Source organism: Carcharhinus amblyrhynchos, chromosome 5 (genome assembly GCF_965287045.1).
Source record: "Carcharhinus amblyrhynchos chromosome 5, sCarAmb.v2.hapA, whole genome shotgun sequence".
Classification (NCBI taxonomy): domain Eukaryota; kingdom Metazoa; phylum Chordata; class Chondrichthyes; order Carcharhiniformes; family Carcharhinidae; genus Carcharhinus; species Carcharhinus amblyrhynchos.
The window spans coordinates 114,001,472-114,016,757 of record NC_137328.1 but is presented as its reverse complement, the minus strand read 5'-3'; the positions used below and the strand labels follow the sequence as shown (position 1 = coordinate 114,016,757).

Genomic DNA, 15,286 nt, shown 5'->3' with positions numbered 1-15,286 from the left:
CAATAGATTGCTCTTTCGGAAGGTCAGTGCAGACTCAATGGACTGAATTGCCTCCTTCTGCACTGTAGAGACTCTATGGGATCAAGTATTAAAAGGAGAGTGCACAGGAGATTTATCAGACTAGTTCCAGTGGGAGAGAATTGGGAGAAGCTGGGGCTGTCCTCCTGGGAAAAAAGGTGATTACCCAGAAGGTAAAACAACCCAGAAATAGAAATGCTAGTCTGAACTGTTTTATTCCGTCTGTGTAGATTTGATAGAGGTGTGCACGGTGATGACATAAAGTAGACAAAGAAAAGTTAGCTGATGGTACAAGGATTGGGAGTGAGAGGTTTAAGGTTTTGGGAAAGAGATGGGGTGAATCCCTACACTGCAGAAGTTGGCCATTCGGCCCATCGAGTCTGCACCAACTCTCAGACGGAATGTCTTACCTGGGCCTATCCCTTCATCATATCCCTGTAAAATCCTACACATTTACCATGGCTAATTCACATAACCTGCACAACTTCGGACACCAGTAGGCAATTTAACGTGGACAATCCACATATCTTTGAACTGTAGGAGAAATCTGAGCACCCGGAAGAAATCCACACAAACATGGGAGAACGTGCAAACTCCAAACAGTCACCCAAAGCCAGAATTGAACCCGGGTCCCTGGCACTGTGAGGCAGCATTGCTAACCACTGTGCCACCATGCCAATATATGCATCCCTAGGCAAAGATCTGGAAATCCATTTTTACACAGGGGGTTGTGAGGTAATGGAATGCATTACCAAAGATAGCGATTGAAGAATTGACCACGGCAACATCAATGACCGGTTGGATTGTTGGCTGAAGGGAAAGGAAATGAAGGAAGAGAGTTTGCTCATTAATTCAGATTATTGCTCATGTGCAGTTAACTTGAAAAACGGAGTGTGAGGGGAGACCTGATATAAGTCAACAAAATTATGAGAGGCATAGACAGAGGTTTTTGTCAGGTGGAAGGGGGCACAGGTTCAAGGTGGCGGGGGGGGAGTTTAAGGGTGATGTGTGGGAGAAGTTTTTCACAGAGAGAGTGATGGGTCCCTGGAGTGCACTGTCAGAAGAGGTGGTGGAAGCAGGCACATTAGTAATATTTAAGAGGCATCTGAATGGGTACATGAATATGGAGCAAATAGAGGGATACAGACCCTATAAGGGCAGAAGGTTTTTTTTGTAGTAGATTTCTGGCAATGTGATCTACATGGGCTTTGGAGGGCCGAAGGGCCTGATCCTGTGCTGTTCTTTGCTTTGGTCTTTGCTCTTGGATAAACACTAACCCCCGCTCATTCTGCTGAGGAAGAAGGTTTGGCCTACGAGGAGAGACTGAGTAGACTGGGACTATACTCAATGGAATTCAGAAGAATGAGAGGAGATCTCATAGAAACATATAAAGTTATGAAAGGAATAGCTAACATAGATGTCGGGGAGTTGTTTCCACTGGTGGGTGAAACCAGAACTAAGGGGCATAGCCTCAAAATAAGGGGGAGCAGATTTAGGATTGAGTTGAGTAGGAACTTCTTCACACGAAAGGTTCTGAATCTGTGGAATTCGCTGCCCAGTGAAGCAGTTGAGGCTACCTCATTGAATATTTTTAAGATAAGGATAGATAAATTTTTGAACAGTAAAGGAATTAAGGGTTATGGTGAGCAGGCGGGTAGGTGGAGCTAAGTCCACAAAAAGATCAGTCATGATCTCACTGAATGGCGGAGCAGGCTCGAGGGGCCAGATGGCCTATTCCTGCTCCTAGTTCTTATGTCCTTATGTTCTCATGAAAGGATTCATTATTTATTGGTTGTATTCCACATTACAGTGGTGTACGTGTGAAAGCTAAGGATAAGCAAACAGAAGACGCATTCAATAATTCCACAAAATAGCTCCCATGAATATGTCAGTCTTTGAAACTATGATTTGTTTTTGCTTTTATTTATTCATGGGATGCAAGGCTCACTTGTGTCAGCAATTCTTATGCAAGACATTTCTGTTTGTTCTTCGCTGTCCCGGATCTAGAATCTCAGTTATTTACACTGTGTAAAAAATGTATAGTTTTCCTTTGTCATTGGTGGTTGATTTGTACCCACTGCAGCAGGGTGAAAACTGTCGCAACAATCCATATTTATGTAGTAAACTTAACACTGCTCTGAAAAATCGCCGTACAACCTTTTGCAGTCCAGGAACAAACCCAAGCACAGACAGGAAAAAAAAATGGGTGAGGTGATGTAAAGTACATTTTAAAGATGCAGAATTATAGAGGACAAATACAAGCAACTGAGCAATTTCGGGGAGGGAGTGGCTTACTGGTATTGTCGCTGGACCAGTAATCCAGAGACCCCGGCCAATACTCTGGGGACCTGGGGTTCGAATCCCACCACGGCAGATGGTGAAATTCGAATTCAGTAAAAATCTGGGATTGAAAGTCTGATGATGAGCATTGTCGATTGTCATAAAAACCCATCTGGTTCACTGATGCCCTTTAGGGAAGGAAATATTGCCCTTCCCTGGTCTGGTCTACATGTGACTCAGGTCCACAGCAATGTAGTTGACTCTTAAATACCCTCAGAATGGGCAATGAATGCTGACCCAACCAGTGACACCCAAATCCCATGAATGAATTCAAAAAAATTTGTTTGATCTGATTGAAAAATGGTAACTTTAAAATAGAATTGAAGGATTTGATGGCTTAGTTTTCTCTAGGTTTTGATTTAGTTTGATTGGTCAATTGGATAATTAGTAAGCTGATGGGTAAGAGGTCATTTGTGCTCATCACAATTTTCTTTTGCCCAATGGGCAAGGTATTCTGAAAGTTCAGCACCATGAGCTGTAGTACTTTTGAGGTCACACTTCCATGTGAGGTGGTGGGTCAGTCATTTCCTTTAATTAACTTCATATTGACCCCACAATTACCATGAAGACCTTGTTATTGAGCACTGTTTTCCATTAGTAAGATTGTTTCGTGCTGACGGAAATGTCATTTCCAGTACATGGATTATATTCACTTCAGGATTAAGTGTAATTTAAATGAAATGAAATTGTCATTAAATCCAGCAGACGTCTCAAGGTGCTTTACAGTGAATGAAATACTTTAGTACTTTCGAAGTGCAGAGACTGTCATAAGGAAGAGAAGCAACTTACGCACAGCCATAAAGAGTAATGGATCAGATAATCTGTTTTTATGATGCTGAGGAATAAATATTGGCTAGGACATCAGAGATAACCTCCCTGCTGCCCTCAGAATCGTAGAATCCCTACAGTGCGGAAGGAGGCCATTTGGCCCATTGAGTCTGCACTAACAATAATCCCACCCAGGCCCTATCCCCATATCCCCACCTATTTACCCTGCTTGTCCCCCTGACACTAAAGACTTAGGATGGTCAATCCAACTAACCTGCACATCTTTGGATTATGGGAGGAAACTGGAGCACCCAGAGGAAACCCATGCAGACACGGGGACAACGCGCAAACTCCACACAGGCAGTCATCCAATAAAATTATAATTTCTCCAAGTCTCAGAATGTCCCCTTAGTAAAGCATGTTGAAAAACTGTGAACAACGCACCAACAATTTCCTGACCAGCGCTGGCCAGGAGCAAAGGAGTGTATTGGACTGACAGACTTGGGAAGTGTAAGCTGAATTACATTGATAGCTATAGTTGCACTTACTCGGACTGGGACGAGGCGATGGAACGTCTGATGATGGCGTGGACCTGCCTGAAGAAATCCAGCTGTGACATACATCTGCAACCCGTGTGATTTGCCACGCTGATTGTGATGGGTTTTGGTATTTGGGAAATTGGCACGGTAATCTCAAACAGCTAGGAAACAACAAGAGTTACATTACAAACGAGAAAAGCAACAAGCCATTGAAACATAACTATCATTTCTATTTGCTCTGTAAAACTGTACATTACAAACACTGCTACTGAAATCACTATCCAGACTGTAATTAGCAATATGTATATCATAAACTTGATCATTCTTTCTTGTTCCTGTACATGGATATGCATGTAAAAAAGTAGGGTTCACAACAACAAAGTTAATATCTTGGGCAAAGTACCATAGAATCGCTACAGTACAGAAGAGGGCCATTCAGCCCACCTAGCCTGCACCGACAACAATCCCATCCTATCCCCATAACACCACATATTTACCCTGCTATTTCCCCTGACAATCAGACTGTGGGAAGAAACCGAACATCCGGAGGAAACCCATGCAGACACGGGGAGAAAGTGCAGACTCCGCACAGACAGTGACCCAAACCGGGGATTGAACCCAGGTCCTTGGTGCTGTCAGGCAGCAGAGCTAACCACTGTGCCACTGTGCTGCCCATTGGTCGTGCTAAATTGCCCCTTACTGTCAGGGGGACTGGCAGGGTGAATAGACGGGGGTTACAGGGATAGGGCTGGTGTGGGATTGTTGTCAGTGCAAGCTTGATGGGCCGAATGGCCTCCTTCTGTACTGTAGGGATTCTCTGAATGTCCTTGCTAAGCAAGCAGCGTATCCTTAAAATGTCATTCCTTTTACATTTGGTATTCTTGCAAATTGTCCAATGGAAACATCCTGGCCTCAATCTTCCCATTCAATGAAATACCACAAGAAAGGTACAACACTGGGGGTGATTCTCCCAACCTGCTGCACTGCTTTTGTTGTGTAGTGGGTTTCCCTCTGGGTGCCACAGCCTCTGGCCATCGGATTTCCCGCACCATCAGCTCCGCTCCAGAAATCGGCACAGAGCTCCGTCGATTGTGCAAATGATGATTCAGATGTAATTGGTGAGCCTGGGACTAAGGTCTCTGGGCTCGCTGGGCTCTTTCTCCAACACTACCCCCCACCCCCTCACCCCCGACCAGGACTGATTCACACTAGCCGGATTTACAATAGATCTCCACCAGCGGTGAGCTGGCATCCTGGCACCACTGGAGTGACGGGGAACCATGGTGGCCCCCCAGGAGTGAAAAATGGGGGGGTACCCCTGTGCATTGCCAGCTTGACAGTGCCAGCCAAGCCTCTGGCACTGCCCAAAGAGCAAAGTGGCAATGCCCAGGGGGCCCATAGGGCAGTGTCAAGGGGGTGGGGCCTACAGGGGTGATGCCTTGGGGACGGGGAGATCAGTGGGGGTGGGGTTCCAGCTGGCACTCTGCACTCAGCAGTGGCAGTGGGAGGGAGGCCAGGAATCGGCTTACCCGGAGGTGCAGGGGCTGCGGTGGGGTGGGGTGGGGTGCGGTGGAGTCGGGGGAGAAGGGGAGATGTGGGTGGAGATTGGGATAGCCATTCATTTTTGCTGTAGTATTAAGGTTTTCCCACAACTAAATATTCAGTTCTTTGTTTCTTAAGCTGGGTTGATTTGAGGCAAGTGTTTGGCAATCACAAGTTTATCAAACTATTAAACATTGAACAATGCCAGGGCGGCACGGCAGCACAGTGGTTAGAACTGCTGCTTCATGGCTCCAGGGTCCCGGGTTCAATTCTCAGCTCGGGTCACCATCTGTGTGGGGTTTGCACATTCTCCTCGTATCTGTGTGGGTTTCCTCTGGGTACTCAGGTTTCCTCCCACAGTCCAGAGATATGCGGATTAGGTTGATTGGCCATGCTAAGAAATTGCCCCTTAGTGTCCAAGTTACAGGGTTTAGTGGGTATAATATGTAGGGATATGGGGGTCGTGCCTGGGTGGGATTGTGTTTGGTGCAGACTCGACGGGCCGAAGGGCCTCTTTCTGCACTGTAGGGTTCTACAATCTATACTAATCATCAAATGATTGAATAAAGTTCAGGCGCTCTATCCAAACTTAGGCAGCTTTATATTTATTAAACCGAAACATTGTACTGCTGCACAATGTGGCTACTGGATTCCGGTCTGTAGATGTGTTTATTTTCAATATTACCCACTGTTGATATTGCCATTAAGTTAAAGATCAATCTTATTGTTTGCACTCAGGGTAACTGAATGTATTGCTGTCCTGACTTGCCATTTCAAAGTTTATTTTGCTGGTAGTTTTTATTGAGTGTAAGTCTCCAGGCAGAAGATAACACAAGCTGATTCTGATAAACAGTCTAGTGCACTTAACTCTGCATCCCTTTCAAATGTATTGTTTTTGGATTTTTACATGCTTAGTTAACAGTTCCTGTCCAGTTAAACGAATGATATCAAGAGTTGCTATCTTTTGGCAGCAGCTCTGGTGTCCTTATCACAGTTTTTTACCCTTGCCAATGCTGCTGTGAATTTTACCATAGAGAGCATTCTTTCTGGTTGTATCACAGCTTGGTATGGCTCCTTCTCTGCCCAATACTGCAAGGATCTACAAAAGGTCGTGAAGATAGCCCAATCCATCATACAAACTAGCCTCCCAACCATTGAGTCTGTCTACACTTCCCGCTGCCTAGGCAAAGCAACCAGCATAATAAAGGATCCCACACACTGTGGACATTCTCTCTTCCACTTTCTTCCATCAGGAAAAAGATACGCAAGTCTGGGGTCATATGCCAACCAACTCAAGAACAGCTTCTTCCCTGCTACTGTCAGACTTTTGAATGGACCTACCTTGCATTAAGTTGATCTTTCTCTACATTCTAGCTATGACTGTAACACTACATTCTGCACTTCCTTCTCTCCTTCTCTATGAACGGTATGCTTTGTCTGTATAGCGTGTAAGAAACAATACTTTCCACTGTATACCAATACATGTGACGACAATAATAAATCAAAACAAATCAAAACCAAATACCCTGTTAGTTTAACATACTGCAAGTCAAATTTTCCCAAAAAGATGTTAAGTTTCACGAAAGTCTGAAAAACGGAGCGTTTCAGTCTGTTTTTTTCTCAGTGAGTTAACCCACGCAATTTTCCCACTCTGTCAATTTTTTTGGCACAGTAAGTAGTCTCACAGCACCAGGTTAATTGTCTATCAATTTTTTTGACAGTAGTGAGTTTCAGGCCGGTGATAGTGGGGGGAGGGGAGGAGCCTAACCTCACCGGAAAGCCAGTTGGAGACTGCTACAATGCACCCTGATTGTATTGTGGATGGTTTTGGTGTCCTGAACTGGTGAAGGTTTACTAGGCCGATTCCTGGGATGGCAGGTCTGTCATATGAGGTGAGATTAAGTCGGTTAGGATTATCTTCATTGGAGTTTAGAAGAGTGAGAGGGGATCTCATAGAAACTTATAAAATTCTAACAGATTTAGACAAGATAGATTCAGAAAGAATGTTCCCAATGGTGGGGGAGTCCAGAACTCGGGGTCATAGTTTGAGGATAAGAGGTAAATCTTTTAGAACTGAGGTGAGGAGAAATTTTTTCACCCAGAGGGTGGTGAATGCGTGGAATTCACTACCACAGAAAGTAGTTGAGGCCAGAATGTTGTATGCTTTCAAGAAGAAATTGGATATAGCTCTTTGGGCTAAAGGGATCAAGGGATATGAGGGAAAGGGGAGATCAGGATGTTGAATCTGCTGATCAGCCATGATCAAAATGAACGGTAGAGCAGGCTTGAAGGCCAGATGACCTACTCCTGTTCTAGTTTCTATGGTGATAGCATAGAATCCCTCCAGTGCAGAAGGAAGCCATTCGGCCCATCAAGTCTGCATCCACCACAATCCCACAAAGGCCCTATTCCCATAAACCCACATATTTATCCTGTTAATGTCCCTTTCACTATGGTCAATATGGCATGGCCAATGAACCTAACCAGCACATCTTTGGACTGTGGGAGGAAACCGGAGCACCCGGAGGAAATTCTCGCAGACACAGGGAGAATGTGCAAACTCCACACAGGCAGTGTCCTGAGGCCAGAATTGAACCTGGGTCATAGAACCATAGAACCCTACCACGCAGAAAGAGGCCCTTCGGCCCATCGAGTCTGCCCCGACCACAATCCCACCCAGGCCCCACTCCTATATCCCTACATGTTTTACCCACTAATCCCTCTAACCTAGGATCCCAGGACACTAAGGGGCAATTTTAGCATATCCAGTCAACCTAACTCGCACATCTTTGGACTGTGGGAGGAAACTGGAGCACCCGGAGGAAACCCACGCAGACACGAGGAGAACGTGCAAACTCCACACAGACAGTGACCCGAGCCAGGAATCGAACCCAGGTCCCTGGAGCTGTGAAGCAGCAGTGCTAACCACTGTGCCACCCACAATCAGTCTCAGTCACTCGGCTGGGCAACATCAGCACAATTAAAAACTCAGTAACACTTTCAGCAGGAAATGTGGCCAAGGCAGCTGGCATTAATAGATGGCCAAGAATGGGGAATTAGATTTTGGAGATATACCCCTGGCACAGATGTACGTGCCTGATTTTATTTTGACGTACAATGCTTTGACCTGTATTGAAAAATCGAGGGTGGGGTTTTCCTGCTGCTGAGTCAGTCGAAGGAAATGCCAACACTAAATTTGTACTCAAGTAAATCTGCTGTCTATGTGCCTGTGGTTGCCTTGAGGAATTTATTTTGAAGGCACCCTGAAGGCCAAAGCTCAATTTTGTCGCTTAATTTCCTTTTCCCTTTCTATGGATGCGGGGGGGGGGGGGGAGAGAAAAATTAGGGGTTGCACTTTGAGGATAAGGGGTCAACCTTTTAGAACTAAGGTGAGGAGAAATTTCTTCACCCAGAGAGTGGTGAATGTGTGGAATTCACTGTCACAGAAAGTGGTTGAGGCCAAAATGTTGTGTGACTTCAAGAAGACACTAAATATAATTCTTGGTGCTAAAGGGATCAAGGGCTATCGGGGAAGGGGGGCAGCAGGGTATTGAGTTTGATGATCAGCCATGATCAAAATGAATGGCGGAGCAGGCTCAAAGGGTCGGATGGCCTACTTCTGTTTCTAGTGTCTATGCTTTCTATCCCGTGAGCTTTAGCTTTGGTCTGTGTGGCTCATTCAAATTTCTTTTGGAAGTCCATGAGTCTCCCCAGTTCTAAACATCACCCTCATCCACCTTCTCTGTAACCGAGTCATAAAACTCAAGTGGAACACAATTCCCTTTGCTAAAGACACACTGACTTTCCCTAATTAACCCATATTAGCCCAAGTGACTGTCGATTTTGTCCCAATTTATCCTTTCCGATGGCTTCCCTATCACCAACTGGCCTTCTGTTGCCAGGCTTCTGTTTACACTCTTTGCTGAATCTTTGTAGTTCCCCTGTCAGCCCACAGCACATCCGAGTTCAAGGAGGATTGGAAAATGATGACCACACTCTCAGTTCCCTCAGTCTCCTTGGAAGAGTCTCATCTGCTCCTGGTGCCTCAATCAACTTAAACTTCAAAGAGCCTTTCCAATACTTCTTTCTCACCCCTTAAATCTTTGAATGTCTAAGCTACCTCCTCTTTCACTATTCATTACACCTGGAATATTGTGTGCAGTTTTGGTGTCCTTGTGGGGCAGCACAGTGATTAGCACTGCTGCCTCAAAGTGTCAGGGACCTGGGTTCAATTCCGGCCTCGGGTCACTGTCTGTGTGGAGTTTGCACATTCTCCCCATGTCTGCATGGGTTTCCTCCGGGTGTTCCAGATTCCTCCCACAGTCCAAAGATGCGCAGGTTAGGTTGAATGGCCAAGCTAAATTGCTGCTAGTTTCAGAGACATCAGCAGGGTAAATATGAGGTGTTACAGGAATAGGGCTTTGGTTGGATTGAAATCAGTGCAGACTCGATGGACAGAATTGCCTCCTTCTGCACTATAGGGATTCTACAATGTTATGACTCTTATCAAAGGAGGGATATCCTTCCTATAGAGGGAGTAAAGCAAAGGTTTACCGGGCTGATTCCTGGTATGGCAGGTCTCTCATATGAGGAGAGGCTACGATTATATTCTTTGGAGTTTTGAAGAGAGCGAGGGGATCGCATAGAAACTTGTAAAATTCTAACAGGGTTAGACAGGGTAGATTCAGACAGAATGTTCCCAATGATGGGGGGGCAAAGAACAAAGAAAATGACAGCACAGGAACAGGTCCTTTGGCCTTCCAAGCCTGCCCCAACCATGCTGCCTGACTTAACTAAAACCCCCTATCCTTCCGGGGACCATATCCCTCTATTCCCATCCCAGTCATGCATTTGTCAAGATGCCCCTTAAAAGACACTATCATATCTGCTTCCACTACCTCTCCTGGCAGCAAGTTCCAGGCACCCACCACTTTCTGTGTAAAAATCTCCTTTAAATCTTGCCTTCTGACCTTAAATCTATGCCCCCTACTAACTGACTGTTCCATAAAAGCATCTGAGTATCCACTCTGTCCCTGCCTTTCATGATCTTGTAGACTTCTATCAGGTTGCCCCTCAACCTCTCTCATTCCAGTGAAAACAAATCAAGTTTTTCCAATCCCTCCTCATTGCTAATGCCCTCCATACCAGCCAACGTCCTGGTATTTCTTTTCTGTACACTCCCCAAAGCCTCCACATCTTTCTGGTAATGTGGCGACCAGAATTGAACGGTATATTCCAAGTGCGGCCTAACTAAGGTTCTGTAAAGCTGCAACATAACTTGCCAATTTTTAAACTCAATGCCCCGGCTGATGAAGGCAAGCATGCCGTATGCCTTCTTGACTACCTTCTCCACCTGGGTTGCCAGAACCAGGGGTCATAGAACATAGAACATTACAGCGCAGTACAGGCCCTTCAGCCCTCGATGTTGCGCCGACCAGTGGAACCAATCTAATGACCCTCTAACCTAAACTATTCCAATGTTATCCATATGCCTATCCACTGACCATTTGAACGCCCTTAAAGTTTGACGATATGAGGTAAATGTTTTAGGACTGAAGTGAGGAGAAATTTCTTCACCTGGAGAATGGTGAAAGTGTGGAACTTTTTTTATTCACTCGTGGGACGTGGGCGTCGCTTACTGGCCAGCATTTATTGCCCATTCATTACCATGGGAAGTAGTTGAGGACAAAACATTGTGCGACTTCAGGAAGAAATTAGGTAAGCTTCTTGGGGCTACAGGGATCAAGGGATATGGGGGGAAAGGGGGAGATCAGGATATTGAATTTGATGATCAGCCATGTTCAAAATGAATGGTGGAGCAGGCTTGAAGGGCGAATGGCCTACTCCTGCTTCTAGCTTCTCTTCATATTCTCTTCTGCTGAGAAATCTGAAATTCGACAGCGCAACCTGTGCTGATGTAATTAACTTACTGCTGCTGCTGCTGACCTTTTCATTGCTTCGTTCAAGAATGTTTTAATATTCCGGATATGATGGTGCTGATAAATAGGACCCATTGTAATTTTAAGTGTAATACAGGCTTCCTTCCAGACAGCGATCAAGTGGAGACTGGCTAAACAGACTGAGAGAACTGACAGCTTTCATGGGATACATTAGGCTGCCTTGCTCTACTTTCACGTGGGAAAGTTATATTGCAGAGGAAATAGTTTGCTTTTCATTCCATCTCACTCCAATCAGTTCATAATGAATAAATTTCCCCAGTTTGTTCAGTCAAGAACAACCAACGCTGTGTGGTTAAGAGAACTGACTGTCATCTAAAGCTAAGCATCTTCGTACAACTACATTTCGCAAAATCATTTTTTTTTTACTTTTAACTTTCAGGATTAACTCTCAGGAACAGGAAACAAAATGTTTCCTGTTCCTAAGAGGGGCACTTTCTGCTGTTGGAGGAGTTATGTTGATTTCTTTCCTCTTATGGAGGGAGGTTTGGGGAGAGTAAGGAACCAGAGCTTAGAACAATAATGTTCCTTTCAGGGAAGAAATAGGCACTGAAGGTTCAATGGTACGGTACGGCAAGGTAGCACTGCTGGTCAGCACTGCTGCTTCACAACTCCAGGGACCTGGGTTCGATTCCTGGCTAGGGTCACTGTCTGTATGGGGTTTGCACATTCTCCTCGTGTCTGCGTGGGTTTCCTCCCGGTGCTCCGGTTTCCTCCCACAGTCCAAAGATGTGCGGGTTAGGTTGATTGGCCATACTAAAATTGCCCTTAGTGTCCTGAGATGCGTGGATTAGTGGGTAAATATGCAGCGATATGGGGGTAGGGCCTGGGCAGGATTGTGGTCCGTGCAGACTCGATGGGCCGAATGGCCTCTTTCTGTACTGTAGGGTTTCTATGATTTCTATGGATAGAAGAATGTAAGAACCAGGTCTGCTCACCCTATTATAGAAAAGTTATTAAACTAGAAAGAGTGCAGAAGAGATTTACTAGGGACTTGATGGTTTGAGTTATAAGGAGAGGCTAGATAGACTGGGACTTTTTTCTCTGGGGCATAGAAGACTGAGGGGTGATCTTATAGAGGTCTATAAAATAATGAGGGGCATAAGTCAGCTAGATAGTCAACATCTTTTCCCAAAGATGGGGAGTCTAAAACTGGAGGGCATAGGTTTAAGGTGAGAAGGAAAAGATACAGAAGGGACCAGAGGGGCATTTTTTTCATACAGTGGGTGGTGAGTGTCTGGAACAAGCGATCAGAGGTGGTAGTGGAGGCAGATACAATTTTGTCTTTTAAAGAACATTTAGACAGTTACATAGGTTAGACGGATATAGAGGAATATGGGCCAAATGCAGGCAATTGGGATGAGCTTCAATGTCTGAAAAGAAACTGTGGCATGGACAAGTTGAGCCAAAGAACCTGTTTCCATGCTGTAAACCTCCATGACTCTAACATAAGAATATAATAACTAAGACTGGTCACCCTATTGTAGACTGGATAAAGGAAAGTATATTTTTCGTCACAAGTAGGGCTTACATTAGCGCTACAATAAAGTTACTGTGAAATTCCCCTAGTTACCATTTTCCCACGCCTGTTCAGGTCAATGCACCTAATTGGCATGTTTTTCAGATTGTGGGAGGAAAATGGAGTATCTTAAAGAAACCCACGCAGGCAGAAGAAGAATGTGCAAACTCCACACAGACCCAAGCCGGGAATCAAGCCGAGGTCCTTGGTGCTGTGATGCAATAATGCTAACCACTGTGCCACTATGCCGCCCCAAAGTGAAAGAGCAGATAATGAATATTAATAAACTAGAAAGGGTGCAGAAATTATTTACTGGGATGCTACCAGGACTTGATGGTTTGAGCTATAAAGAGAGGCTGGATAGACTGGGACTTCATTCTCCAGAGCGTAGGAGGCTTTGGGGTGATCTTGTAGAGGCCTATAAAACAATGAGGAGCACAGATTAGCTCGATAGTCAACATCTTTTCCCAAAGGTAGGAGTCTAAAAGAGAGGGCATAAGTTTAAGGTGAGAGGAGAGAGATACAAAAGCGTCCAGAGGGACAATTTTTTCACACAGAGGTTGGTGAGGATCTGGGACAAACTGCCAGAGGTAGCAGAAGAGGCTTTTGTCTTTTAAAAAGCGTTTAGCTACATGGGTAAGATGGGTATAGAAGGATATGGGCTAAGTGTGGGCAATCAGTAGTAGCACAGTGATTAAAAATAAGAGTGGCATCGATAAGTTGGACCAAATAAGTTGGGCGGTATGGTAGCACATGGTTAGTACTGTTGCTTCAAGGCTCCAGGGACCTTGGTTCAATTCCTGGCTTGGGTCACCGTCTGTGTGGAGTTTGTATATTCTCCCTGTGACTATGTGGGTTTCCCCTGGATGCTCTGGTTTCCTCCCACAGTCCAAAGATGTGCAGGTTAAGTGGATTGGCCGTGCTAAAATTGCCCCTTACTGTCCTGAGATGCGTAGGTTAGAGGGATTAGCGGGTAAATATGTAGGGATATGGGGGTGGGATTGTAGTTGGTACAGACTTAATGAACCAAATGGCCTCTTTGTGCACTGTAGGGTTTCTATGATTCAAAGGACCTTTTTTCTAAGCTGTAAACCTCTCTGACACCATGACTCTATGAGTAGGAGTAGGCAATTCAGGCCTCGAGCCTGCTCCACTATTTATTATGATCATGGCTGAGCGCATGTTGGCCTCACCTCCACTTTCTTGCCTGTCCTCCTTAACCCTTCAACCTATTACTATTTAAACATCTGGCTATCTCCTCCTTAAAAATGTACTCAAAGTCCTGGCATAACACTCTGGGGGAGTGAATTCCACAGATTCACCACCCTCTGAGAGAAGTAATTTTGGTTTTAAATCTGCCACCCCTTATCCTAAAGCTATGACTTCTCATTCTAAGTTGCTTCACAAGAAGAAGCATCCTCTCTACGTCTACCCAGTCTCTCCCCCTTATCATCTCATATACCTCAATTAGATCTCCTCTCATTCTTCCAAATTCCAGAGAGGATCAGCCTAACTTGCTCAATTGCCCTTCATACAACAAATCCCTCATCTCTGGAATCAACCAAGTGAACCTCCTCTGAACTGCCTCCAATGAAACTACATCCCTCCTTAAGTCAAGGCCAAAACTGCACACAACATTCCAGATGTGGTCTCACCAATGCCTTATAAAGTTGCAGCAACACTTCCCTATCTTTTATATTCTATTCTTTTAGCAATAAATGCCAAGGTTCTATTTGCCTTCCTTATTACCTGCTGTACCTGCATACCAGTTTTCTGTGATTCATGCAGGAGGACGCCCAGATCCCTCTGCACCGGAGCACTCTGAAGTTTCTCTCCATTTAGATAATAAGCTGCCATTCTATTTTCCCAACTGAAGTGGATAATCTTACATTTATCCACATTAAACTTCATCTGCACATTTACCTAACCTATCCGTATCCGTTTGTAAACTTTAGATTTCTTTGTAACTTCATTGCAGTGTGAATGTAAGGCTACTTGTGATACTAATAAATAAACCTTAAAGTTACTATCTTACCTGTTTTTGTGTCATCTGCAAAGCTGGCTATGGTACCTTCTATCCCTGCATCTAGGTCATTAATATAGATTGTAAAGAATTGGGGCTTGAGGACCAAACTCTGTGGCACCCCTATAGTTACATCTTGCCAGACCGAGAAAGGACCCATTGATCCTGTCTCTCTGCTTCCTGTTGCTCATCTTGTGGCGATGCCAGTGTTGGACTGGGGTAAACACAGTAAGAAGTCACACAACACCAGGTTAAAGTCCAACCAATTTATCTGATAAACAATTTGATGGACAGCTAGGTAGATATTTGATAGATCCTGTTGCTTAGCCAGTCCCCTATCCAAGCTAATAAATTACCTCTAATCCCACTTGATGTTACCTTGTGTATTAAACTTTTGTGCAACACCTTATTTAATGTCTTCTGGAAGTCTAGATATATTACATCGACAGGACCTCCATTATCCACCCTGTTTGTTACATGTTTGAAGAATGTCAGCAAATTAGTCAGACACGTGTGTGTGCTTTCAGCAAAAAAACTGAGGGCTGCTGCTAGCCTGTACCAACCCCACCACTGCCCTCAC

General features: G+C 44.8%; 1 protein-coding gene across 1 annotated transcript in view; it reads right to left on the bottom strand.

Moving 5' to 3' along the window:
• The window catches only part of vegfc (vascular endothelial growth factor c), a 184,743-nt gene that overhangs the window by 40,125 nt on the left and 129,332 nt on the right, over window positions 1–15,286 (bottom strand). The window contains exon 4 of the mRNA XM_080189443.1: window positions 3,675–3,826. Within this exon, the coding sequence (XP_080045569.1) occupies window positions 3,675–3,826 (152 nt within the window). The remainder of the gene's footprint in view (window positions 1–3,674; window positions 3,827–15,286) is intronic.